Source organism: Electrona antarctica, assembly GCF_951216825.1.
Source record: "Electrona antarctica genome assembly, chromosome: 13".
Taxonomy (NCBI): Eukaryota; Metazoa; Chordata; class Actinopteri; order Myctophiformes; family Myctophidae; genus Electrona; species Electrona antarctica.
Window position 1 is genome coordinate 11,600,055 of NC_136794.1, and position 27,665 is coordinate 11,627,719.

Here is a 27,665-nt window from a genome sequence, read left to right on the forward strand (position 1 = left end):
TGCTGGCATGATCCCACACTTACACAACCCGCAGGTTACTATGGAAACTGCTTCTATTCCTCCCTCTCTTCCTCTATCTATCCATCCCTGGACCTCCCAGACCACCCCACCCCCACACAGAGACACCCACCTAGCTCGGCTCTGGAGCTCTGTCTCTCTCCTACTCCTATACCTGCTTCTCTCCTCTAGGCTATACTGCTCCTTTTGTTGTCTCTGTCAACAGAGACAATTTGGTACAGGGATGGAGGTAGAAAGGGAGGGAGGGAGAGAGAGAGAGAGAGAGAGAGAGAGAGAGAGAGAGAGAGAGAGAGAGAGAGAGAGAGAGAGAGAGAGAGAGAGAGAGAGAGAGAGAGAGAGAGAGCAGAGAAGTGGAGGGCAGAGGGACAGAAGTGAGGATTGAGCCGTGGAGCGGGGAAAGATGGCTACAGTAGATAGACATTGAATAAGATGATACCTGAGAGAAAGGAGAGAAGATTAAAAAAAAGATCAGTAACCTTAAACTAAACTATCCGACAATTAATAAATACAATCTTCCTTTAATGTAAGATATTCATATTTTAAGCCCAGTCCAAAACCAAGCTGTTTAAAACAGTGGTTCTGAAACCTTTTCATGTTAATTAATATGCATTTGGCTGTGATTTAAAAATTAAAAATGTTCTCTTTTTAAAATATATATTCACTTACACGCTATGAGATTGTATCTGCTGTTTTTGAATAGCCAACGTATAAATATGTGACTCTATATTAACCAATTTAGCTGGGGACATCTTGGTACCCCACCAAGGACCCCTGGGAGTCCCCGGACCCCACTTTGAGAACCAATAGTTAAAAGAACACTATGATAAGACAATTCATTTCGGAATAAACAACATATGAGCATAACGAAGAACACCATATGATCATCATCATATAATAAATTAAATCTATTAACACTCTGGTACATTTGAACACTCCATTTAGCCTGTTGGCATGTATGTGTGTATGAATAAACAATAAAAAAGTGTTATCCTTAGAAAATGCTTGCAGTGTGTTGATTTACAGTATGGCAGACACCCACTTATCATCACCCCACTGTCAGATAACACAACAAAACTCCCTTGGTTATGATGGAAATTATTTTCTCATTGTGTAGGAGTGAAGGATTTGGTTGCTTGCCCATCATCACATACGTACATAGGCAAGAACATATCAAAGAATCTTTGATATTTAACAAGTGGGGAACAGCTGTGTGTGTGCGTGCGTGCGTGCGTGCGTGTGTGTGTGTGTGTCCTTATCAATTTCAGTGTGTTCTAACCACTCTTTCCCTGTGCAGATGGAGATGGTGTCAGGCTTTGCGAGTGACGGCTTCCAGTGGCTCCACCTGAGGGGCTGCCACTCTTCATTGACCCACACACTGAGAGAGGGCCATAGCCACTTTGTGTGTGTGTGTGTGTGTGTGTGTGTGTGTGTGTGTGTGTGTGTGTGTGTGTGTGTGTGTGTGTGTGTGTGTGTGTGTACTCACTTACTGTATGTGTATGTATGAGATGATGAGAGAGATGGCAAGAGCAGTGGTTCCCAAATGGTGTGCCGTGAGACAAATCCAAGTGAGATTTTGTGACAACCTACACATTATTATCGAAAGATACAGTTGTAGGCTACAACTATAAGTTTGGGCATGTCATTATAGGATCAAATAATGTATTATTATTATTATTAGTGTGGTTATTTATTATTATTAGTGTGGTTATTTATTATTAGATCACAGACATTCTAGGGCTATTTGTAAACTGATATATATATATTGTAACTAATATTCAAGCATGTATTCACCAAAACCAACTTACAGTTAGTTAATTTAAAATGTATATGTGTGCTTGTGCTCCGGACAAGTGACTTTTGTGACCGGACAAGTGAATGGGAAATGCCTCAAAAAGATAATGTCAAGCCCTGCATACTATTTGTGAGTTATCTGACAGAACTAAATTATACTGTAAATCAGAACAGGTCCTAAGCACACTAATTTCTCCGTTGCTCCCATTCCCTCAGTTCCCCCTGTTTCTTTTCTCCTCTCCCTCCCCCAGCCAGTCTCCACCTGTGCGTCAGAGATAGACGTGAGGCGGCCCTGGCCCAGCCATCAACCATGTCAGCCACAATTCCAGTGGCCAGTGGAGCATATGAATGGGGTCAGACCCAGGAGATGGGAGACTGGGAGAGGCTGCTGCACCTGAATAGGGAGCAGCAGGAGAACAATTGCCGGGGCAATATGAACCCAGGTTGTCTCCAACGCATTATGCAGTGCTAGTGCTAATGTACTTTTTGGGAGATTCTGTACTCCAGGCCAAATCAGCCATTGGGCCGGTGGGGACGGGCCAAGGGGCCCTTGGCTCTCAAGGGGCCCTCCAGGGAAACTGGACCATGCGCTACTGAGTTGGAGACCAGGGCTGACAATTTGACAAGGGCTCTTGGGGCCCTTCATTGGCCGTTGATTGTGTTAGATTTAGGTCAAAAACATAATAAAAATAAGTAATAATAATAATCGTGCGCACCCAATGCATTTGTTTGTTCCATTATTTGTGCGCTCCGTTCCATTGAAAAGCATTGTCAGAATCCGCCACATAAGCAAAATTAAAGTTCGGTGTGACCGCAGCCCAAGTCATTTTTTATTAAGATGCAGTATACTTTACTCTTACTCGTGTGGTTTTCAGGTAGCCTACTTTTTACGCCACTGAATGCATGCTCAAATCCGGCTAGAAAGTAGAAGTTGATGTGTGCTCCAAACAAAGTAAGTGCCACATGCAGTTATGTGCTGCCTGATTTTGTATTATTTGAGGACTTGGCTTTTATGCTTTCTGGGGCCTCTTTTTTTTCTTTTTTTTAATGTTTATTTTTTGGCTTTTGCCTTTATTTTATATTTTTTATGGAGGGACAGACAGTAGGCTGACAGGAAATGGGGAGAGAGATGGGTGGAAGACATGCAGTAAGGGCCGTCGGGATCGAGAGTCGAACCCGCGGCACACTGCCAGACCGGATTACCAGCCAAGGTGCCTGGACCACTGAGCCATGGCCCAGGCCTTTCTGGGGCCTCTTATAATATGATACTGAGTTATGGAGCCAGAAACTATATATGAATTATGTAAAATGAGCTCTTAGAGTGTTCAATAGATCGTGTGGACCTATTTATATAAATCACCCAATGGCAAAAAACAAAAACAAAAATCCCTGAAGTCAGTTTACTATCTGTGCTCCTCCTTATATTTGGTGATAGATTAATGTCCGTTATCATTGTCTCAGAATGAGAGGGACCTGCATGAGTACATGCAATGAATCAAGTTCTCACATTCACTAAACTGTTTTCTACAAATTGAATTCAATTAGATGGTAATGGATACATCCAACCTCTTCCTCTAAAAAAAAACTAAATTGGATTTATAATTGAGTAGAAATGAATCTGTTGGCTCCCGATGGAGGAGGTGTGACTGACAGAACGTCAAGGTGTGTGTGTGTGTGTGTGTGTGTGTGTGTGTGGGGGGCGAAAATGCGAAGACCTGGTTAACACACTACTCCGGGCAGCGCACCCCCCACGCCTCCGCCTCCCAGTTCTTCTGCGTGTGTATAGTGTCAACACACGCAGAGATGACAGATGACCATGACCATAATAAATATAATAGGCCTGCATCGCTTTGCCTAAAACACTGAATTATGAAAAGGACTGCAATTGGAAAAAGCCTGCCACTGGCTCCCATTTGTTGAAGAGACATCCATACATTTTCAAATTATATTGTTATTATGCTTAAATTATCGCTTTGGCTAAAACGCTGAATCCCGCGGATGAAGTAGGCTATGTACAGTACACACTACAGGCATTAAAAACTACAGACATTGTCTACCGCGTACATAGCCTACATTTAACAAACAAGCTTGATTGACATTTGTAAATAGGTCAATACAAAAACTGCTAGGAGGATAAAACCAGAAAAGCACTAAGGCTTCCTTATACATCAGGTATAAAGTAAAACGAAAACGTGACAACCGTATGGAAAAAGGGGCAGAAGAACTGGGAGGCGGAGGCACGGGGGGTGCGCTGCCCAGAGAAGTGTGATATTAACCTGGTCTTTGTGTGTGTGTGTGTGTGTGTGTGTGTGTGTGTGTGTGTGTGTGTGTGTGTGTGTGCATCTGTGTCATTGTATGCTGCATGTGGATATGTTGCATTCTCTTGTATCTAAAAGAGGCAGATTGCTTATTGGAGACAGCAGTCCTGTGATTGAGCAGTGTCTGGTATTTTCTGCTGTTTTAGCAAAACGGCAGACAGATAAACTCTCTCTCTCTCTCTCTCTCTCTCTCTCTCTCTCAATAATAAAAAAAAAGCCCAGGCTTCCTTCATGCTTTTTAATCAATTGTCAACAACCAGCATCAAGATATACAAGGCTTGGCTGTAGCAATTGAGTGGGAGGCATTGCTCTGGCATCTGAGGATGAGAGCTTTGTCATCAAATATGTTCAATTATAAAGTACTATACTTGTACTCTGCTGCAGGAGGATTGCTTGGCTAGACTATTTTGTCCTGGTTTTCTATATATGTGCTGACTAAAGCTTTAGGATAGGGTATATGCTATTAGATTTGCAGAAGAAATGTACCCTAGTGAACTGCACTCGTGGGGATGCTTCCGATTATGAGAAACAATGTCTCTAATTATAACCAAATTTCACATACCGGTATTTGTTTTAAAAGCATACAGCTCTTAAATTGCCATCCAAGTCGTAAGAAGAAATGTCACCATTTTCATATTGGCCTATTATAGCGCCACCAGGAGGCCACAACCTGACCTGCCCTGGTGGAGACCTGTGCCCCGAGGGGCACTTTATCGAGTTTTAAAAGCATACAGCTCTTGTTGAGGCCGATCCAGCGGCTCCAGCCCTTGGCCCTTGGTGTTCAAGCCCAGCCTACATGGCCCTAACCTGAGAAATCTGCAAATTCTTCAGCCTGAGCTCCAAATAGAGATCCAAGATCCAGCAGCACATTTACAGTTCATCATTCTTTGATGTGAACCGTAATTTGTTTTAAATTCAAACGTTATAACCCCCCCCCAATAAATAAATATGTATATTACAGATCTACATTCTGTGTTTTGCGCCCCTCAAAAATTAACCACGTTATCGAGCCCTGTTTGTCTGTGGTACCCATATAAGGAAGTGGACACGGTACTACTGATGCTGGTAGTACTACTACTAAATGTCACACAATGTGTGTGTAAAGCAAAGCTCGCTGGGATCGGGATTCGGACCACTAGGATATAGACAAATATTCTTCTGGACTGGTTGTGATTGATTTGGGCGTTTGGCCCTCCAAGGCAACAGGATGAGTAACACATGCCATCCTCCAGCAATGTGGACTCACTGGCTCTTGTACTACACAGGAGCCAGATGGAACAGCCTGGTTTGGCTTAAAGATGCATATACTGTAGGATGCTTAGTAAGCTCTGTGCCAGTTGACAACATACTGTACGCTAGGAAGAGGAAAATAAATGACTGTATAGGCCTGCTGTTCAATTAATAGTTGCTGAAAATACAGTGTGCACCTAATTCTTAATGTTAAAGATTCAAGGGGGCATGGTGGCACAGTTGGTAGTGCTGTCGCCTCACAGCTAGAAGGTCCTGGGATCGATTCCCGCTCGGGACGCTGTGGGTGCTGGCGGCGTGTTTCCTCCTCCGTGTCATCAGTGCCCATACCCGAGGCGGGGTTGGCGAAAGGGCCTTCTGTGTGGAGTATTTTGGGGTAATTTTAGGGCATAGGACCTCCAGTAAAGGGTAAAATACACTTCTTGGTTGTGGGAACAACATATCCAACGATGAGGACCCCAGGCCCAAAGATGTCCCCCTGGCAACTGTTTCAACTTTGGGTCAGCCTACATGTAAAAGTGCCCAAAGTTGAAGGGCAAAGCTTCAACTTCAGCTACCCAGTACCCAAGGTTGAAGCCCTTCAACTTTGGGCAGATCTACAAGCTCGTAGTGCGGCACCGAGTGCCACGCTACGAGCTTGTAGATCTGCTATTTTTCAGTGGGGTACATTGAATCACTGGTCCTGGGTCAATCCAAGGGCCTACCACTCCACTCTCTTGATATGTTGTTCCCCAACTCTTGGAGAGTATTTAGGCCTTTTACTGGAGGTCCCAGCCCCTAAAATGACACAGGAGGAAGTGTTGACCTTTACTGAATTGCTTCAGTTTTGGAATTCAGATTTGGGCACCGTAGCATGTGGTTTTTAAGTGGTGTGCCTCGGGTTATCCTGGGGGCTAGAACAGGGATGCCCACACATTTATGACGTGAGATCTACTTTCAAAATGACCAGCTCAACAAGATCTACCCACTGAAAAAATAAGTGTACCATTGCTGAAAATAGTTTAAATATATAATGTACCTAGGGGGGCTTTGGAATAGGGAGAAATTATGACAGGCAGTTTGCTGTCAAAATATGTCCCCCCCGTATTTAACTTAAACGCCCAATGCATTCTCAATGGCAATAGCACAAACTTTGGCATGCTACTAGTCCTACATACTTACACCTAGAAACCCCATTCAAACCTATTTAGGTTCATCTTACGGTGGACATGTTTGCCTGAAAAGAAATCTTTGAAATGTTTCATAGTTTTAGAAATATAGTGCTTTCAAATTTGAGAAATTCACAATGGGGCTCAATGGCAGCTCTATGGCACGTCAAAAAATTACTTTCACCTAGAAACTCTATTCACACATTTTATAATTCAGCTTACTGTGGAGACACATGCTGGAACTTTTTACTTTGAAATGATTTGTAGTTTCTGAGTTATTTAACTTAAACGCCCAATGCATTCTCAATGGCAATAGCACAAACTTTGGCATGCTACTAGTCCTACAATGTAGGACTTTCCCTGGACCTTCTAGCCGCTAGAAGGTCCAGGGAAAGGCCTACATACTCTCCAAGAGTTGGGAAAGAACATATCAAGAGAGTGGAGTGGTAGGCCCTTGGATTGACCAGTGGATGCAATGTACCCCACTTTGAGGTGTCACGTCTTAGGCCTAGATTTAGGGTAGGATTGAACCAGTCGCACAAAGGCCTATAAGGGTTCCCAGATTGTAAAATGTTGTTCCTCCATCTTGGGAGAGTATGTAGGCCTTTCACTGGACCTCCTAGCCACTAAGAGGACCACAGGCCCACCACTTAAAGACCACATGTTAGGGTGCCCAAACCTGAAGTTTTTTCTTCACAGACTAAATGTATTTGACACTAAAGTCTGTTAAAGTCTGGCACTGCCAGAGCTTTTTATATCATTGATCTTTTACAACAATTCAATACTTGAAGGTCAAATGCAGTAGTTGACATTTTCATACCTCCCGTTTCTTTCTTGCTGTACAGTAGCAATGTACATAGTCTTGAACTACTGTAGTTCACACACTCTCCTCATAACTTCTCACCATGTTGTCTCTTTCCTTCGTCATCTCCCTTCTATCTTTCTTTTTTCACTGTGTACCGTTTGATGTTTCTAATAATTTCGATACATCGATACAGGATTTTCATGTGCCATATGTCCATTACATCATATCTTTTCATCATATCATTTACTCTATTACATTTTACAACTACTCTTCCCACCACTAAAGGTTTTCTGCATGGTTAATGGCTTTGAACGCCTATATGTCTGAGTATAATACTTTTATTACTTGCATTCTTTTGGCGATTAGCGCCTGGTCCTTCGAAATTATTGTGTTGGGTTATTAATATTCATAATTATTATTTAAAAAAATGACATATCAGTTTCACTACTGCCCTCCTGGTTTCCTGTGATATTGTACTTTATGGATATGTACATTTCACATGTTCACAGGTTTCAGAAAAGAAAGTGGAGTATAAATGGGCGTTATAAGGTGTTGCAGTGATTCTGGCATCACAACCCCATTTGGCCAATATAACGTCATGATATATAAATCAACACATGAAGTACCAACATTCAGTTGCCTCTGGAAGTTGAGAATGAAAAGATGCGTCTGTTTTTCCTGGGCCCATGAAATGGAGTTGGTACAACATGCAGTATGTTCAGGAGGAAGACCACGCTTTCAAGATAAGACCGTTGGTTTCCTCTGCCACCCATTCCATGCCAATTCCATTCCTAGGCCCGCCTCGGGTATCGAGCTCAATCAACTTCTCCACAGCATCAGTTAACTCCACCATTTACCTGCCATGGTTACTGATCTCAGCTCCACCCTCGGCACTCACCGCCGAGGCCTCACTGCCATGGCAACTGTCAAGAGCTCCGCCCTATCTCCGCCCTCGCTCCATCAAGGGAAGAGTATATATATGCCAGTCTGTTTCACCTGCCACTGTTCCAGATGGGGGTCTCGGATTGGAGGCGTGTCCTCATTCGATCAGAAGGACGCCCGGGTACTCAGACCCCAGGCCAAACACTCAGGGTATCCTACCCCCCTGGAGCCTGGCCTTCATCCTACCCCCAGGGGCCTAGTCTTCACCTTCATCCTACCCCCAGGGGCCTAGTCTTCACCTTCATCCTACCCCCTGGAGCCTGGCCTTCATCCTACCCCCAGGGGCCTAGTCTTCACCTTCATCCTCCCCCCTCACTCCCTCCAGCTCTCCTCCGTAGCGCCACTTCATCCCACCTCTCATCCTCACTCCCGCCCACCCCACCTACCCCTCCTCACTCATTCATCCAGGCCCCTCGGATCCTCCCACTCATCGTCACCCCCCCCCCCCCCCCCCCCCCCCTTCATCCTCATCCCCTTCCCCTCATACCATACATGCGGTCTAATGCCATCTCATTTCTATCATTCCTTCTCATGCTCCACTTCTTTTCTAAATAAATGCTAAACCATGTTAAACGATGTTCGATTGAATGCGTGGTCTGTACTAGTGAAATTGTGGTTAATCTGTTCAGAAGTTATGTGAATTTTTTTTTATCACTTCTTACTAACCTTTCGTGCACAAATGTGTTCACTGCTTGAGATATCATGCTAACAGGCAGAGCTAATCACACAATTATTGATTGGCTATTCCTACCCTCTCTAAGCATTAGAGGCTAGTAATGTGTGCATTGCCTAGATTCTAAGACATTTACAGTGGAAGATAGTGGGCTATTGTTACATAGGGAGACCAATAGACAGACACAATATAGCCATTACTGTATACAAAGAACAAGGAAGGGAAGGAGTGAGAGTGGGCTGGAGGAACGTCCCTGGCCACGGGAGCCGACTTTTACTGCAGTAATTTCACTCCAGGGATTAAAACACACAGACCCTTCCTCGTTCCTTCCTTCCCACTGCAGCCAAGAGTAGATTTATTATTTACCCCAGTTATTTATCTCTTTAGTACTGTGACAGAGGCCTACAGGGCTAGGGAGAGAGTGACATACTGCCAAGCTGGAATTAAAACTCTCAGCCTCTCGTAATTCACTTTGATTACTCTTGTCCAGCATCAGGGAAAGCCCTTCTTTTTCTTCCCCTGCCAGAGCCCCTTCTCAGAGAGATAGCCGAAATTGCGGTTTGCTTGTTGTAGAGGCAGAGGCAGCGCCCCGGGTGCCTGCCTCCCTTTTAATGCTAATAAAGTTAACATCCTGCTTTTGACAAAAACATGAATTATTCCAATATGAGAGCTTTGAGCCAAATTGAATAGTCCATTCATAGACTAAGAGCACGTCATTAGTAAAACCATAATTGAATAGGATTTATGTTAAACAACAATTGGAGACATGATAGTTGACTGCACTGAGTTGATTTATTATCAATTAATATGTTACGGTTGAGGTTTTATTTTCTTGCTGTGTCATGATGGCAAGCTGAAAAGCTAGCTTTAAATAGGATTTGGGTTGCTCTTAACAGATGGCACTTTTACCAGTGCCATCTGGTAAGAAAGTGCATAATCCTGTCAAAGTTTTAGATCTTTAATACCCCACATAATGGTGGCCTCTCAACGCTGCCTGCATCGAGAGTGTCCTTTCTGAGCCATCTCAAGAGAGGTTTGGTATGAGTATAAAGGTGCACGGTGAACTTTGATTGCTGTAATATTTAAAGTGTTCTCACAAGGCTGTATCACGTTGTGGTTTGGGAACCTGACTGCCATAAACTGCTACAAATGACTGTAAAGCCAGCAGCAAAAATCATCTGGCACAGGATTACCACATAACATGTACACCACTCGGCTAGGAAAGGAAAGCCCCCAAAACATAATGAAGTAAACTATAGCAAAACTGCTCATGTTCTGTTCTCGATCCTTCCATCTAAGATATCAAATTACACACCACTCATCTCAGTAACACAGGTCTACATCGTATATGGCAGTCAGACATCGCAAGAGCTACCAAGATCAACCTGTTCAAAGCCTGGAGTGGAAAGTATCCTTTATGGTTCCGAAACATGGACAATGAATAAGGAGTTTCGGGATCGTCTTGACGGAACATATACAAGTCACTCCTCATGCTTGTCCAGAACCTTTCATGGAGGGACCATACACTGACACCACGGCGCGTAAACAGCGCCTCAAACTGTGACTCCGCCCACCCCCGGGGGAAGTTGTGATTTGCGCTCGTTCACTGCAATGCAATTTGCGGTATTTTCAAAACAATATTGAGCAGAGTAGCGATTATCAAACGTATTTGCAATGCCATACGTTGAAAGATCTGTTGCCCGTGGACAAGGCACGCTACCTCCGCAAGTTAGATAGCATCGGCATAGATGTTTGTCCGTTAAGGATTGGACCAAGTTGCATTGGCAGCCATATAAAATTCTTACCCCAGGCTAAAACCGGATGTGACGTTTTTGGGCGTTCCTGTCTAGCGTGGTGTCAGTGTATCCCACCAAAGCTCAGATGTATGGAGGCATCCCTCCCATCTCAGTTGTTGTTGCACAAAGAAGACTCAGTTTAGCTGGACTCTGCCACAGAGCAGAAGACTCAGTTTAGCTGGACTCTGCCACAGAGCAGAAGACTCAGTTTAGCTGGACTCTGCCACAGAGCAGAAGACTCAGTTTAGCTGGACTCTGCCACAGAGCAGAAGACTCAGTTTAGCTGGACTCTGCCACAGAGCAGAAAACTCAGTTTAGCTGGACTCTGCCACAGAGCAGAAGACTCAGTTTAGCTGGACTCTGCCACAGAGCAGAAGACTCAGTTTAGCTGGACTCTGCCACAGAGCAGAAGACTCAGTTTAGCTGGACTCTGCCACAGAGCAGAAGACTCAGTTTAGCTGGACTCTGCCACAGAGCAGAAGACTCCGTTTAGCTGGACTCTGCCACAGAGCGGAAGACTCAGTTTAGCTGGACTCTGCCACAGAGCAAAAGACCAGATCATTTCGGATATTCTTCTGTGGAGACTACCCTGTCCACAGTGTTGATTGAGTGTCGACTAAAACTAAGACGAAAAATGTTCGTCAACTACCTTTTATCACTGACGAAAACTAAATGGAAACTAAATAAAAACATGACTAAAACTAAGACTAAATATACTGACAATTTCGTCAACAAATAAAAACTACACTAAAATGTTTGGAAGGAACTAGTGGACAAGAGATCCAGTACAAGTCATTTTACAATAATTGGTTGCATGCTGAAAATAGCCGATCTGCAAGCTTACAACGCGTCGCAGTTGTGAGTGTAAAATCATGCGTCATTACGACGCATCAAGGCCTGCCAAAATACATTTTAGTCGATTAAATCAACTGTAGATTTAGTCGACTAAAATCTTATTATATTTAGTCGACTAAAACTAGACTAACACTAAAACATTCCAGGTGACTAAAAAATGTGACTGAAACTAAATGAAAACTATTGAAGAGACTATGACTAAAACTAAAATCAAAATGTGATGCCAAAAACAACACTGCCTGTGCATCAAGAGGAACACGACCACTCGCATTTCCAGATGTTCTGAGTAGGGACACAGGACAGATGTTCTGAGTAGGGAGTCGGGACACAGGGCAGATGTTCTGAGTAGGGACACAGGACAGATGTTCTGAGTAGGGACACAGGACTGATGTTCTGAGTAGGGACACAGGACAGATGTTCTGAGTAGGGACACAGGACAGATGTTCTGAGTAGGGACACAGGACAGATGTTCTGAGTAGGGACACAGGACTGATGTTCTGAGTAGGGACACAGGACAGATGTTCTGAGTAGGGACACAGGACAGATGTTCTGAGTAGGGACACAGGACTGATGTTCTGAGTAGGGACACAGGACAGATGTTCTGAGTAGGGACACAGGACTGATGTTCTGAGTAGGGACACAGGACAGATGTTCTGAGTAGGGACACAGGGCAGATGTTCTGAGTAGGGACACAGGACAGATGTTCTGAGTAGGGACACAGGACAGATGTTCTGAGTAGGGACACAGGACAGATGTTCTGAGTAGGGACACAGGACAGATGTTCTGAGTAGGGACACAGGACAGATGTTCTGAGTAGGGACACAGGACTGACTGTGAATGAACTTGGTGCGGCAATGAGCAACAGAGACCACCACTCATCTCAGTATCACAGGTCTCTATAGTAGCTAACACACCCATGCACAGAAAAATGTCATTACATTATGCATTGTTATCCTGTATGGTATATTGTGTAGAGTATACAATTTACAATTTACAATTTAGGCATTTAGCAGACGCTCTTAATCCAGAGCGACTTACAATAAGCAAGAACAAAAAGCATGGGAATACATCACATATGTAAAAATGCATTTATCGCGAAACATGCGTAAGCTAAGAACGTGACTAGAACATATCTATATAATGACACTATACATATAAACTATAACTAGAACATATCTATATAATGACACTATACATATAAACTACACATATATGCTATACTATGCTGTACATATATACTATGAAGTGCTATGACTACATACAATGCACTTATTGTGCTGTCTACATGACATGCTATAAGTCTGTTTCAAATGCTATATAAGTCTAAGAAGTGCTGTCTAAGGGGGGTAGGGTAAGTGCTATGGGCCATGATGGATTCTGAAAAGGTGGGTTTTCAGACTACGGCGGAAGATCGGGAGTGATGCTGCAGTTCTGATTGCAACGGGAAGTGCATTCCACAGTTTTGGGGCCAGAAGGGAGAAGAGTTTGGGACGTGTGGAGCGTTGTCCCGGCGTTTTTAGTGAGGGTACTTCCAGCTTCCCTGCGTTGGCTGATCTGAGTGCGCGGGAGGGTTTGTAGGGTTCAATCATGCTGGCAAGATATGGGGGAGCCATACCTTTGGTTGCTTTAAATGCCAACATCAGAGTTTTGTATTCTGTGCGGGCAGCGACCGGGAGCCAGTGCAGGGAGCGGAGCAGGGGGGAGACATGTGAGAATTTTGGCTGGTTGAAGACCAAGCGAGCTGCGGCATTTTGGATCAGTTGGAGAGGCTTCAGTGCACATGCCGGTAGGCCAGTAAGGAGAGAGTTACAATAGTCAAGTTTTGACAGGACTGTTGTCTGGATTAGGAGCTGGGATGATTCCTGGGTGAGGAACGGTCTAATTCGTCGTATGTTATAGAGTGTGAACCTACAGGATCGAGTGACAGCTGTGATGTGAGTTTTGAACGAGAGCTGACTGTCCAGGACAACACCAAGGTTCCTGGCTGTTGGGACAGACGTTACCAGGGCGTTGTCTACGGAAATAGTTAGCTCCCGCATCGGGCAGGACTATGAGTATATGAGTGCATTGTGTACACAGAATTGAGGTCTGTAGTGTTTATGTTGTGAGTACTTTGTGTTAAGGCAGAGAGACTAGTATAGTAGCCTCTAGGATAGAAACATTTATTTTATTATAATGCACAGCACAGTTCAACTGAACATCTGTAAAACAAATTATACCCTTTTTCAGAAATGAGCTACAGAAATATTAATTTCAAGGTTGATCCAGCAAGTGTGACGCGGACACACACACACACACACACACACACACACACACACACACACACACACACACACACACACACACACACACACACACACACACACACACACACACACACACACACACACACACACACACACACACACACACACACACACACACACACACACACACACACACACCTTTTGATTTCTCTTCCCCTTCATGCTCGTGCCAACTCACATCTTTCCCCCCCCCCATGGTGTCCACGTACTCGCCCTATTATCACCTTTCTTTTGGTCTGTCTGCGATGACAGAGTGAGCGGTGTCGATCATTACCGGCAAGGAGTAAGGACCTAATCAGATGAAATCCTCTCCAGCGCTCGGTCACTGTCACCGAAGGAGCCATCCTGAAGCTAATGGCCCGACCACAGCGCCTGGCCTTTATGGCACCCCATACTAAAAATATCCTATGGAGCACTCCATACTGGATGTGCTGAATGCAACAGTATTTTCCAAGTACTTCTTACCCCGATTCTCACTCAAGCACGTTTGAGTACAGCTGTTACGGGTCATAACTTCAGAAACGTACAGTGAGAGCAGTTCAGTTGGGGCTTTAATGATTCTTCTTTGTTGGAGCTTATACGGTAAGGGGCGGCTGTGATGTTTCACTGAACTTATTACAGAAGATGAAACATATGACAGCCACAAAGCACGTTCCTCCCATTGGACAGAATGTGAGGTCGTTTCTAACAAGCGAAGACCCTGCAATCAATCGGAGATCAAACAGCAAATCTTGCGGGTAGTCCCATCAGCCCAGAACAATAAGGCAGAGGTGAGCAGCATAGCCGAGTGCTTGGGGATGCACTGAGCACCTCAGGCCCACTGCAAGCTGGGAAGGCTCCAGCTCACCCTGCTGTTTCCTATACACGGCATGCTGTTTAAGGTCAGGTGAAAATGAGACACAATGATGTCTCCATTACCTGCAGTACACTCCCTTCTATTATGTGTTAGCAGACTACATCACATTTTATAAACTGACAGCATACGAAAAGTGCAGCTCCCGAGGCTGGCTATTGACATTATAGAAATGAGGTTCTACTTCCCTATAATGCGTGTGCACAGCTTTCTGTTTTGACAGTCACATATTGATGTCAATTTAACAATTCTCTTCCTTTACTGCAACTAGCTTTTCAAACATACATATCTGAAATATATAAACATATGCAAAATTATATTTGGATTATTTTACAACTCCACATCTTCCAAACAACACCTACCAGTATAGAAGAACAGAACAGTTTCTGATGTCTTTGTTGCTGTTGTGTTTATGCTATATTCAATGCTGCACATCGCTTACATCGCTCAGGGAAAAGGTAGAACAATGCCCATACGTGTGAATGAGAAAACAATCTAACTTGGAGTCAGAGAATGGTAACATTTAACAGGAGATTGGAGAAGATTTCACTGTCGAGGGGACCCGTGGGGGTACGGCAGTGTGAGGACGGCAGTTAGTGGTTGCCTAGGCCACAGCTCGGAGCCCTCGGGCCTTGCAACACTGCCATCTGAATACAATTCCACAGTCTGACGGATTGGGAGGCAAATTGACAGTGTCAGATTTCATATCGCAGCAAGCTGCACTAGGGCCAGGAGCTGGGCTACACACCGACTAATAATGGGACAAACTGTGTGTTTAAAGATACGCGCGTGCGTTGGTGTGCGTTTGAGCATACATCTAAACAAGACAAAAGCAGCAACCAACATGACCTGTATGGGCTGGCCACTGCCTAGTGTCTACAGTGCAGCTGCTCTGTGCTGCAGCAATCTTCAAGTTATACAACCTATTTGCAGGCGGGTGAAGCATATATGCTCAGTGTCGTCACTCGGTGCTGGAAAGCCGTCTTGTGGTGATTAAAGCCTGATGTGTCAATCTAGGATTGTACAATCCTCTGGCTGTCATATTTCATAGAGGGCTGTGGTTGACATCACTGCCATGTGTCAAGTCAACCACCAAACCAGCCCAGAAACTGACTAAACTCTTTGTTATTTGTGTGTTTGTGTGCATGTGTCTGTTTGACTGACGTATGTATACACTAGTACAGATGGAAACACAACATGGATGTATATGAGCCCAGTGCAGTGCATGCCTGCAAGCATGTGCAATATATCATGTATTATATATTCATGCATGTAGCTGTTTTACACAATTACAATCGTTCTGACACGATACAATTAAAACACAAGACTTGACAACCAAGAGAGAAGATAACAATCTAAAGTGTTTGCCTTGGAATGTGCTGTACAGCAGTATCTAATCTGTGTATGCATCATATTATAAATGATTAACTCTGATGGTGTAGGCCTATCTGTTACAGTTACAGACACTGTAACATAACATGGTTAATATGTGCCCTCTGGTGGCTGTGTTCATAACTGCAGATAAGGAAACATGATCACAGACTGTGGGTAACTAAACTGCCTGCATTGAGAAGAGTAGCTCATCATGAAAACTGGCTGCAGCTGGCAAAACCCAAAATAGCTGGTTATCATCTTGAGAAGTTACGAACAATGACAGCAAAATACAGTAAACATTAGAAACACCATGCCTGCAACTGGAAGTTTGTTAATACATTTTAAAAGTTGCTTAAGTCACATTTTGACTTGACCCAGCTTAAGAAAGTAACACGTTAATTATGGGTGGGTGTATTTAATTTAACTGCATAGACAGAGCTATAGGTTATGTTTCCTTAATATGACCTTATGCATTTACGGACGGTAGCCTACGTCAGAATGTCGACTGTTGTCTTCCAAACCCACCGAAATTAAAGTAGCACTACTAAATGAGATGGGCCTATATTTGTTTTTGGCCTAGACTTTATTTGTATATCTGACGCTGCCTGCTGAAAATTCTGCCATCAAAGTTTTCTCAGCTTAATAGGCCTACTTAATTATTTTGGAAATAATAAATAATAATTATTTCCAAACGGAAACTTGTGCTACATTTCAGCAGAGCCCATTATTTGTTATTTTGTGCCTCACTGTTGTTGTGTGGCCAACAATATATTACCACCATTGTTATGTTGTTTTCATGGTCATATGGTTAAACATGAAATGGACAATGGTCTTACCTTTGGTCCAAAGTAAGCCTTATACATCTCGATGTGACTCGGGTCACTGGACACGCACACAACTGGACACAACTCGAGGACGTCTTTGAAAAGTCTAGAACTAATGAGAACTATTATATAATCAATCACTGATCCTCTGAGTCTGGACTGGCTAGCTCTGGACCAGCTGGTCAGACTCCAGAGCTAGCCAGTCTCCGTCTGTCTTATGTGAGCAGAACTCTGCTGCATCCCACCAAAACATTAAACAAGTGTGCCATTTGCTGTGAATATTAATAAATAGTCAATCTAGGGCATAGCAGTGGTTTTCTGGCACCACTGAAAAATCTGCCATTCATTTTTCCCCATAGATATTTACAAAAATATTTATGATATGTATATCAATTATTTTAAGCCTTAGAATCAAGCCATCCAGGATCCTGGTGATTGGTGAATCATGACCATAAAATCTTGATGTTGTGGGAAAAAAATACAATAAAAAATGCTAAACAAAGCATACATTGTATAAAATCATACATTATATATAGGCCTAAGGGCCCTACAATAAAATAAAGGTTTGATGATGATCCAGACCTGATCCAGACCACATACCGAAAGTGAACCCATGTAGGCTACATAGTTACACAACCCACCAATAAACACAAACACAAAAAAACATTTCAGTATGAGTAAAATATTTATTTCACATTTATAAATCATCAGTTTTGTAGGTGACTCATACTGTACAAGGACATAAAAAGTTTCAGCTACAAGTATGTTAAAGAAATGGAGAAGACAGCTAGAACAGTCTTGGGGTCTACAGAGAGCCATAGAGATAATACACTGCATGGATATTCATGGGTCAGTGATGCAGGTTTGAGGGGGGGGGGAACACAGTGCTCTGACAAGCCTCCTTCAGGACACTGGAAGTGTCATAATCATTAAATAGTAGAGTAGAGCTGGAAGGTTCAAGTGCAAAGCCAATATGTATCTGCTGGGGGGGAGGGAGTTTAAAAGATGTTATGGGAGAGCATTCTTACTTAAGTGCCACAAATGTGCGGTAGACAGGCAATCAAGCACTGCATTCACATTATGAAACGCTAATACACACGTGCACGCACACACGCATGCGCACACGCACACACACACGATGAGAAGCTCAGTTGACCTAGGTCAAGCTATCAGACATACAGTAAATCAGGGAACACAGATGGGTTTTGTTGGATATAACTCATCCAGACTCAGATTAGCCAATTCACCGGAAAATCTAAATCTAAATCCCTATGGAGTATGGACATGTTAAGAGCGATGGGCCGCACAATAACCTGGTGCAGGATCGAGGGGCAAGAGTGTGGGAGTGGGGACAACATTGGCAGAGTCTCATAGTCACACAGGCACTTAAGAGAAATGACAAAACACCATGATTTCCATTAAGGCACAACAGAGACTACACTTACAAACACACTTGTCTTTCGAACAAACAACACCATGATCTACTCGAGGGTCATACTGTACACAACACACTTCAACACATGGACTTACAGTACTTTGGTAACTACTGTGGTCATCTAATGTGAAGAGTTTATTTCCAAAATGTTCCTTGCATCATTTAATGAAGGCGGTACCCACAATTTATTGCTGACATGAAAGTAACGTCAGCAATTACTGTGGAATGTTACAAAAGATTTCAATGAACAATATTTGCTTACAGTGACAACCAATAGAGGATTTAGACACTTGTTCATTTTAATTGTATACTGTCGTTTCAGGTTGATTTTCTTGTACCAAAATGAATGCTTGACATTGACACACGTCTGTGGCAGGCGGACAGATATGCCTATACAGTGTATATGGACTTCATGATATGCTGTCAGTGCAATAACCCCGGCAACACTGGAAATCTTCATGCCGTGTTTTCTGCTTTTACTACTGTATATGAAGTTAAAACTTGCAGGTGTACGAATATGTTGAAAAGTTGGCTGAAAAACAGTACCGGATCCCAAAAAAACTGACAGTACAGGAATAAAAAGATCCACAAACGTATATTTTAGGCTCTTCTTCAGACCTTCAGACATTGTGTAGACAAGACATTTTTTATATGCAGTGTGACATTACCACACCTGTGACCCATCAGCACTCAAGTACAAGATACGTTTGGGAACAGTAATTTTGGTGGGTGTATAAACAAATAGGCCCAAATATGGACACACGCGCACGCGCACACACACACACACACACACACACGCACACACTAGAACATTTACACTTTTCTTGATATAAGCTTTTACGATTTTGTACAAGTAATTAATTAAAACATATTTAATTGATGCAATGTAAAACAGAGGAAAGTAAATATTGTCCTGGGGGTTTGGAAAGTATGGGTGGGGAATACACAAATGAATGCAGATGCGATTAATGGCTTTGAGTATTATACCCTGTTTGTACGTAGAGTAAAATGATTGTGATGAAAAAATAAATGCATATTTTAAATATATTCAAATATAACAATAACAAATAAGGTAGTGTCAGCTAATCTTAAGAAAATACATTCAAACACTTCCATTACCTTTACAAACAAGCAACTGTTTACCACACACACACAGCAGCTTAGTGGAGATGTAAAACCCCGGAATGCAGGTTTCATTCAAACCTCTGATTTAGTAATAGACAGTGGCACAGTATTATACTATTCTGACATTAGTACAATTCAATGCTGGCTATAGTCCGGAAGCCAACAAGCTTTTTTTGTTTAAAGTGGGAAATTTGTTATATAGACGTAAAATGGTTAATGGTGCATTTATATAGCGCCTTTATCCAAGGCGCTTTACAGAGATTGTGCATTACATTCACCCATTCACACAGATGCCGGAGGGAACCATGCAAGGCACCAACCTGCACATCGGGAGCAATTAGGGGTTCAGAGTCTTGCTCAAGGACACTAGTAGGCCCCATTTGCACTGGCAGACAAATCTAGCCTGAATCAGATCTGTGCCACATCAAGATGGAAATCTGGTTTAAATGGTTACATGACTCATTTAAACAAATCAGATTCCAATCTGGATGTGGCACAGATCTGATTCAGGCTGGATTTGGCTGCCAGTGTAAATGGGGCCTAACTGTGGGGGAGCCCGGGTTCGAACTGGGAACGTTGCGTTTCCCATCCGGTCACTCTACCCCTGAGCCACTGCCGCCCCTTTAGTTTAGTATATAAATAACTAATAGTTTTTATTATTTCACGAATGTATGTATTATAGACAATATTTTAGGCCAATAAAAAAAAACGATATACCAAATTTCCCACTCCACACCCCCGGCTGCCGGACTACTACAGCTGTTTGGCCAGATTAAATAAGCACCTAAAATCTCCAGAGGTAATTAGACATTACTGTACAGCATGTATGCGCAGACATTTTAGCACACAATTTAACAAGCCACACGTACTGTAGCACACAATTTAACGCACGCATGCGGTGCCGCTCGCACGCACGCACGTCACACGCACACACACACACACACACACACACACACACACACACACACACACACACACACACACACACACACACAATCATATATATGCACATAATGAATGTGAAAACATAATATAAACATTGACAATGTACTGTATGTAGCCTAATGTTAATGGTTGTATCAATACTTTATTTTATTATCAATAGGCCTAACTGATTTGTTTTTCCTTCATTGTTTTGACAATCTGAATCTCAGACTTATTTTGGTTACACTGTAATTATCATGGCGACAGGTCTCCACTCCTCTGTCCAACGAGCATCTCTCTTTCTCCCTTTTATTACTCTCTTTTATTTCTCACCATTGTGATTAGACAGTATATAGAGTGATTATATAGTGGTGTAGTGAGCGAACTTAACAGTCTTCATCCCTTTACATGCCAGACCGTAGCAGGGTGTGTCTCAAATGACATCCTGTACCTGACATATAGTTCACTACTTTGTAGTGCGGGTCACAGTAGTGAACAGGAAGTACAAGCGTACGGCGTCCATCGAGAGTTGCCCCTTTGAGATGCGAGGAGGAGGAGAAAGATGACGGTATATGTGAGTGGGTGTTCACTGTTTAACTCCGGGGAAGGAGCCCCTTCCGATAGGCCACCAGGCTCGCCGCCGCGGCAACAGACAGCAATGTGGAGACTCCCATGAAATTGAGGAAACCTCCGACTGAAGGTATATTTCGCTCCCAAAACTTGGTGACAAAGGGGAGAGCTGGGACTTCCTGAAAGAGAGAGGAGGTCGTGTTCATTAGGGCTAGGGTTAAGGCCTCTACATAGTCCGTTTTGTTCCTTGCGTGGGGGAGTCAAACGAGCTTCAGTGGTCAAAGTAACTGAAGTACATTTACTCAAGTTCTGTACTCGAGTCCAATATTATACTTTCAGTTTCTAGTACTACCTATACTCACTACACCTCAGAGGCAAACCATGTAGGTTTTACTCCACTACAATTATTTGAAAACCTTTCGTTATAATTTACTTTGAAGAGTATTATTACAAAACATACAGTAGATCAAGCAATGACCATTAAGGCCCCCATTCTAAAAATGTCTTCTACTGTATATCCGTTTTTCTGAAAAACGTATGTGGCTCTCAAACGTTTTCATGTCATTATTCAAAGATTTGCACAAGCTTTCACAATAAAAAAAATTGTGTGGCACGAATATCTGCTATTTTTGAATATCCATAGTATAAAATAATTGTTAAAATCTAAAATGACACAGATGCAAGATCATTATATATATATATATATATTTTTTTAAACATATGTCAATACATTTGTACTTCTACTCAAGTCATATTTTGAATACAGGCCTTTTCCTTCCAACATAATCTGAGTACTTCCAGCCCTGATCTTTTTATTCAGTAATCCTTACCACAGACTCCGACTCTGGCTGCCAGATTTGGCTCTGGCTGATCTTGCCCATTGCACACAACACCTGCAAGACACCACATGCATAGAACTAGGGATTGTATTTGACGTTATGGCAATAATACACCTTATGAAAAACTGGCCCACAAGGTCGACTGTGCTTCAAAAATAAGAAGCATATACATTAAGAGAAACACTGCAAATTCAGAAGCATTGTAACTATATATAAAAGCAAAGAGACAAAAGAAATGTGCTGCAAGAGAAAATGATGTGAAAAAGATATTTTCTAAACTTGGAGAATGGCTGGGGCTAATATTACCGGAATGCCGAGGTTATGTCTCTTGGGCGATAGCACGGTGCTGCCACAGGGGGTCACCAGGGCACAACATGCATTAGTGACTGCAGTCTTATCACTGCAGCCAGGTTGATTGAGAAACTGGAAGAGCTCTGCTATGCCAGAGATCACAGACTGGACCCAACTTATTATGACTGAAACGGCATCTTTCGAATACTCAATTGTAGTACAGGAACTCTATGGAAAATACGGATCAACCTCAATCTAATTGCAAAAAAAACAAACTCAGCTGATTTTGTATCTTCAATATATCCTGAATAACAGAAAAAAAGTTGCCTGGAATTGTCTGAGGGGAAAGTGTTGAAAATGGCCTGTACAGTATGGCCACCATAGACATCCTATATAAGGAAAATCTTTTCTAAATTTCCCTTTGCTTTAAGTAGCATGTGACATGTCAAACTAGGGTGTTTTCATGATGCTGAATCCATAAGTAAGAATCCATTCCAAGCATTAGTTTTGCATAAAATCACTCCTTGGGCTAATACCGCCCATAGACGTCATCACAAATGTGATGAGGTCAGCACATTTGGGCAATGTTACAGGGATAACATTTGGGTTAATGTTATCCCTGTAACATTCATACGCATCATACAGTGCCATACAACATAAATGCAACATCCAATTGGCTGAACCAACCAGGCCTGCCGGACGAGCACACTTTTCTAGTTGAAAATGTTTTGAATTTTGCAGCATGTTTCCTTTTTATATTTGTAGTAGCATGTTGTAGTAGGTTATCCTCTCTTGCGCGTTTCCATTGTTGCATTTGCTTTAGTTCATGTATTTACATTTTTGAAGAGCAATCAACCTTCTAGGCCATGATACAAAACAACATAAAACAATGACTTGAACCAACTTTGACATATTTGCGTTTTGTGATAAGGCCACTGACCTCTCTGGCTGCCCGCTCCCCAGCCTGAACAGCCCCCTCCATGTAGCCACTCCACTCTGTGGCAGTCTCTGTGCCTGCAAAGTACAACTTGTCAATAGGTTCCCTCAGGACCCTGGAGATGCGGAAAGACAGACACAGACACAGACACAGAGAGACAGCGATGAGTTATAGCAGGGGTGGACAACCATGGTTTAGCGCCAGTCAATACCGGGAGGCTTTTTAGTCCATCGCAGAACAATTTGAAAACCAAGACAAAAACATCCATTAATACTGTCTAATACTGTCATCCATTATTACTGTCAAATCACACACACACACACACACACACACAGGTTTGCTGGTTTCAATATGAGACCCAGCAAATCAACGCACACACACACACACACACACGTGCGTGCTTGCGTGCATGCATACATGCGTGCGTGCGTGCGAGAGAGATTGAGTGTTTGACTTACTTTCCATACTGAGTGAGAATACCTGGGGGGAAATAGGCAGTGTAGCATCCCCCAGAATACTCCTCCTCACACCAGTTCTTCTCTTCATAGTGCACCGGCTGTGGCAGAGACAGGCAGAGGGTGTGATGGGAGTTAATAGTCAATAGCTTAGCCCAATAAGAGATTCTACAAATCCCTACTGTAAATCAGTTTTCTGAAAAACCTATGTTGCTTATATATCATTTCTGTCGGGCAGAAACCTCATATTTTAACTTCGTTGTGTTTTTTCATAAATTAATGCCTTACTACTTGATCATACAACGTCACAAAAAAGCATTGATGCTTTTGTGTGATGCTGTATGATCAAGTAGTAACACGTCGCGAAGCGAGGCGTTTAGAGCTTGTAGATCTGCTACTTTTGCTATTTTTTTATTTAAATCCTGAAAAGTAACAGTTTTGCTTTCCACTACAGAAGCATGTAGATCCTCTATTTTTGTTCAACAAAAATAGAACTTTGTTCAACAAAAATAGAACGTTGTTCAACGTTCAACAAAGTATATAGGCTTTATGTGGTTAACTCACATGCAGCGCCTCCTCAGTTTCCAGCACTTTGGCGTAGATCTCACAGATCCTGTTTAACCTACAGCACAACAGACAACGGTTAGGCTTAAACATATCCCGTAGCATACAGGCTGATATCAATCTTGACACACTGCACGTCACAAGTACACAACAGCTACCTCTCCTCTTTGGTCAGTCCACACAGCTTTCTGCATTTGCGAGCAAGGATGAAACTGAAATGAGGCCAAGAGAAACCCAAATTACTGCCAAATCTCTTAAACCACCTGACATGGTTAAATGTAAAATAACGGTGTAACTTTTGTCATTTGCAGCTGCAGAGGAGAAGGGAGGGAGATTCCCTTCCAATATTTACCCCATAATACACGGACAACTCCCGTCAGGTTTTGTGTCGTCCAGTGTCAGGCCAATGGGAGCACCCTCCTCCTCAATCACCATGCTGCCACAGTAACCTTGTGAAACAAATAGGGGTGCAACAGTTCATCAAATTATAATGATCAGTCATTATATTGATTGAAAAAAACATAATAATTGAGATTCTTTTTTCAAATAATGTATTTATAATCTATCCCAATTTTGGGCATGTCAGAAAGGTGAAAGGTTAGAAGTAAATAGATTAAATTGTAAAAAGAGCCGATCTACACTCTCACGTGTGTTGCACTCGCATCACGGTGCATTGTCGGCTAGTTTTGCATGAGACTGTTAGCTTAGAAATATAGCTTGAAGGGGCAATTTACTAATACTAGGGTAACTACTCAGTTAACCTCTACAGTTTTTAAGTTGCTTAATTCAATATTAAGATATCTGATTCATTAGATCAGACAGATTAGCGTCTGATTAATCTTAAAGGAGAATTCCATACTAAAAGGCTTTCTTACCTTTCTTTGTAGTTGTTACGTCCCCACCAAAGAGGTCCAGGTGTTATTTTGTGCAAAAGCTCCTTATTGGCTATTTCCCCTACCCTGCATTGAATGGGAATTGAATGGGGCTATGGGGTGTGTAATTCGCTTATTTCCATCACTCAAAATTATTATTGTTTTGTATATATCATCTCTTCATAATGTAAATAATATCCCAAACACACTTTACTACTTATTTAGATGGAAATAAGCGAATTAGCACAACACCCCATAGCCCCATTCAATTCCCATTCAATTCAATGCAATTCATTGAGGGCTTATGGTAGGGGAAATAGCCAATAAAGAGATTTTGCACAAAAAAAACACCTGGACCTCTTTGGTGGGGACGTAACGACTACAAAGAAAGGTAAGAAAGGTAAGAAAGCCTTCTAGCATGGAATTCTCCTTTAATCAGTCTGAGGACAGGTGCATGTAATCCATACCGTCAACTGGCTTTTCTCCATCTCTTCCTGCCACCCTTACCTTTCTTCCTCCAGAAGTTCTCTTTGTAGTACACCATGCATTTGATGACAGAACCCATGGGGACACGGTGGATCAACTGGTTCCTGAGTGGGGGCAACTCCGGCTTAAAGTGTATCTTCAGGTTCAGACTGGGAGGCGTGGCCACAATCACATACTTTGCCTGAGAGCAGGCACGCAAACACACATGCACGCACGCACGCACACACACACACACACACACACACACACACACACACACACACACACAGATGGAGAGTGAGTCAAATATTAGTTACATGGAACAGACTTTTAGGTACCCCCTAGATGGCAGCACAGAGCAATGCTGGTATCAGCATCTGTTTTAGATGGATGGGATGGGTTTGGGGAAGAGTCACAGTGAGGTCATAATACCCCGGACACTTACAAGGCCTCTCTGAACCCATATATTATTCAGAAGGGAATGGGGTGTTTGGCAGTAGAAGGCAGAGCAAAGTGAATCCAGCAGGCTATCGTTTGTACCGTGGACGGTCACTCACCATGTAAGTCTGTTTGTCACATGTCTCCACCACCACCATGTCTCCAGTCTGGTCAATTCGGTACACTGGGGACTCCAGTTTGACTCGGTCACCCAGCTCTTTGGCCATGTACTCACTGATCTGGCTGGAGCCGCCAACAAATTTCCTTTCCTGCAGGGAAAAAAAATCCAAAAAGGTAGCACATCCCAAAATTAAATAAATGGCGGACAAAGTACTCACATCTCCATTTCTTTATTGGCACACACCAAAAAGGAACGCTTACGCGTTTCGGCTATGCAGCCTTCATTAGAGCATCGGAATGGAAAAACATATGGAATATATGGAGATCTAAGGGTGGCAGTGTCTTGAGTGTGCAGGGTTTGATGAGGGCTCAGGTGGGCCGGGCCTTAATTTTCCGGCCTGTTGAGAACTTGTTTTCTGTTTTCGCCAGCTGCCGGGCACATGGCTGCACTAATAACTTTGGGGCGGGCCTGTCTAGAGTTTGAATGGACAGGTATCAGTCAAAAGGGAGCTCTATATATGGAGATCTAAGAGTTTGAGGTCAGATGTAGAGTTGCTGGTCGGCTCCATATTATGTAGATCAAGGTGATGATCCAGTCTTCTCCACGTTTGGCAATCCAGGGTTTGATGAGGTCAGTGTCGTGATCTTCATATATGGAGACGGCCATATATGGAGCGTGTCACGAGGCATGGCGGACTGACGGCCATATATGGTGGCGTGACGGAGTCACTGACAGGTTTTTCATAGTAATCTGCGACCTACAGTCGCAATAAATAACTTAAGTTTTTCTGAAAACTTTGGTCAGGATTTAGAAGGCATTTTTAGGTCTAAATCAACAAACCAGGTCTAAATGGGTTCATGTAGACACTATAGAGCTCTGAGGGATTCCGCCCAACAACATAAGGGCTTAAAGGTGTAATGAAACGGAAATGGTGGACATTTTATTATGAAGTTTCAAACGGTTTCAAGTTGAAACACCGGTCTGAAGTTTCTGAACCAATCAGAGCGTCGCATCCCTTCAGGCGATGGGACGGTAGCTAGGGATTGTTGCTATGCTATACGCAGCAGCGTGGTGTGTGTTTGTTTACAAATCAAATAGACGCCAACTGTACCAGTTTACTGTTATGTGGCTTATTTCTACCCTATAATGTTTTCAGATACATATTTTAGCGTGATGATTAAGTTGAAACCGAGTAATACACTGTCTGGATGTTATCTGGAATGGGAATAAAAACGGAGGATTTCTGTAATCAATAGCAGCTGTGCTGCACGGATGCGCACATATGGAGAGGATACGGGTGAGCTTCATTTTTATTGGCTTTTATCGATGTTGGCCTCGACACGTCATCACGCAGCACGTTTTCGTTTTCAGGAAGTAATAAAACAAATATTTTTATGGACTTTTGATATAAAAACACACAAAAATGAGAATTTTCCCATTTTTTTGGCATCCATTGTTAGGTATGCTCATATGATGACCACGGAGATGGTCTAAAAGTGTGAAAAACGTATTTTTCATTTCACTACACCTTTAAATTGGTTAATAAACATAAAATAGATTTTATGCTGGGTAATTTCAGCTAAACAGGAGAGAGAACCCATTTATCAGCTACAATTGTATAGTGTTCAAGCTACAATTATGTTTACTCACTTCTTTGTGTCATCACTTCCAATTTCTC

At 42.7% G+C, this 27,665-nt stretch overlaps 1 protein-coding gene and 1 long non-coding RNA gene across 3 annotated transcripts in view; both read right to left on the reverse strand.

The window, feature by feature from the left end:
- The window catches only part of LOC306934828, a 130,166-nt gene that overhangs the window by 13,199 nt on the left and 89,302 nt on the right, over nt 1–27,665 (reverse strand). The window contains exon 1 of one of the 2 annotated variants that reach the window (XR_013791346.1): nt 16,964–17,074. The exons of the other annotated variant lie outside the window; for it this stretch is intronic. This is a non-coding gene — a long non-coding RNA (uncharacterized lncRNA). Of the gene's footprint in view, nt 1–16,963; nt 17,075–27,665 lie in introns of those variants that run through there. 2 annotated transcript variants of the gene reach the window in all.
- LOC306934802 (amine oxidase [flavin-containing]) overlaps nt 18,453–27,665 on the reverse strand; it is a 42,296-nt gene continuing 33,083 nt past the window's right edge. Inside the window, exons 7-15 of the mRNA XM_079517594.1 lie at nt 25,986–26,135; nt 25,471–25,630; nt 24,444–24,540; nt 24,250–24,303; nt 24,092–24,149; nt 23,531–23,628; nt 23,076–23,187; nt 21,836–21,898; nt 18,453–21,184 (exon numbers count right to left, since the gene is read on the reverse strand). Of these exons, the coding sequence (XP_079373720.1) occupies nt 21,029–21,184; nt 21,836–21,898; nt 23,076–23,187; nt 23,531–23,628; nt 24,092–24,149; nt 24,250–24,303; nt 24,444–24,540; nt 25,471–25,630; nt 25,986–26,135 (948 nt within the window). The 3' untranslated portion in view covers nt 18,453–21,028. The remainder of the gene's footprint in view (nt 21,185–21,835; nt 21,899–23,075; nt 23,188–23,530; nt 23,629–24,091; nt 24,150–24,249; nt 24,304–24,443; nt 24,541–25,470; nt 25,631–25,985; nt 26,136–27,665) is intronic.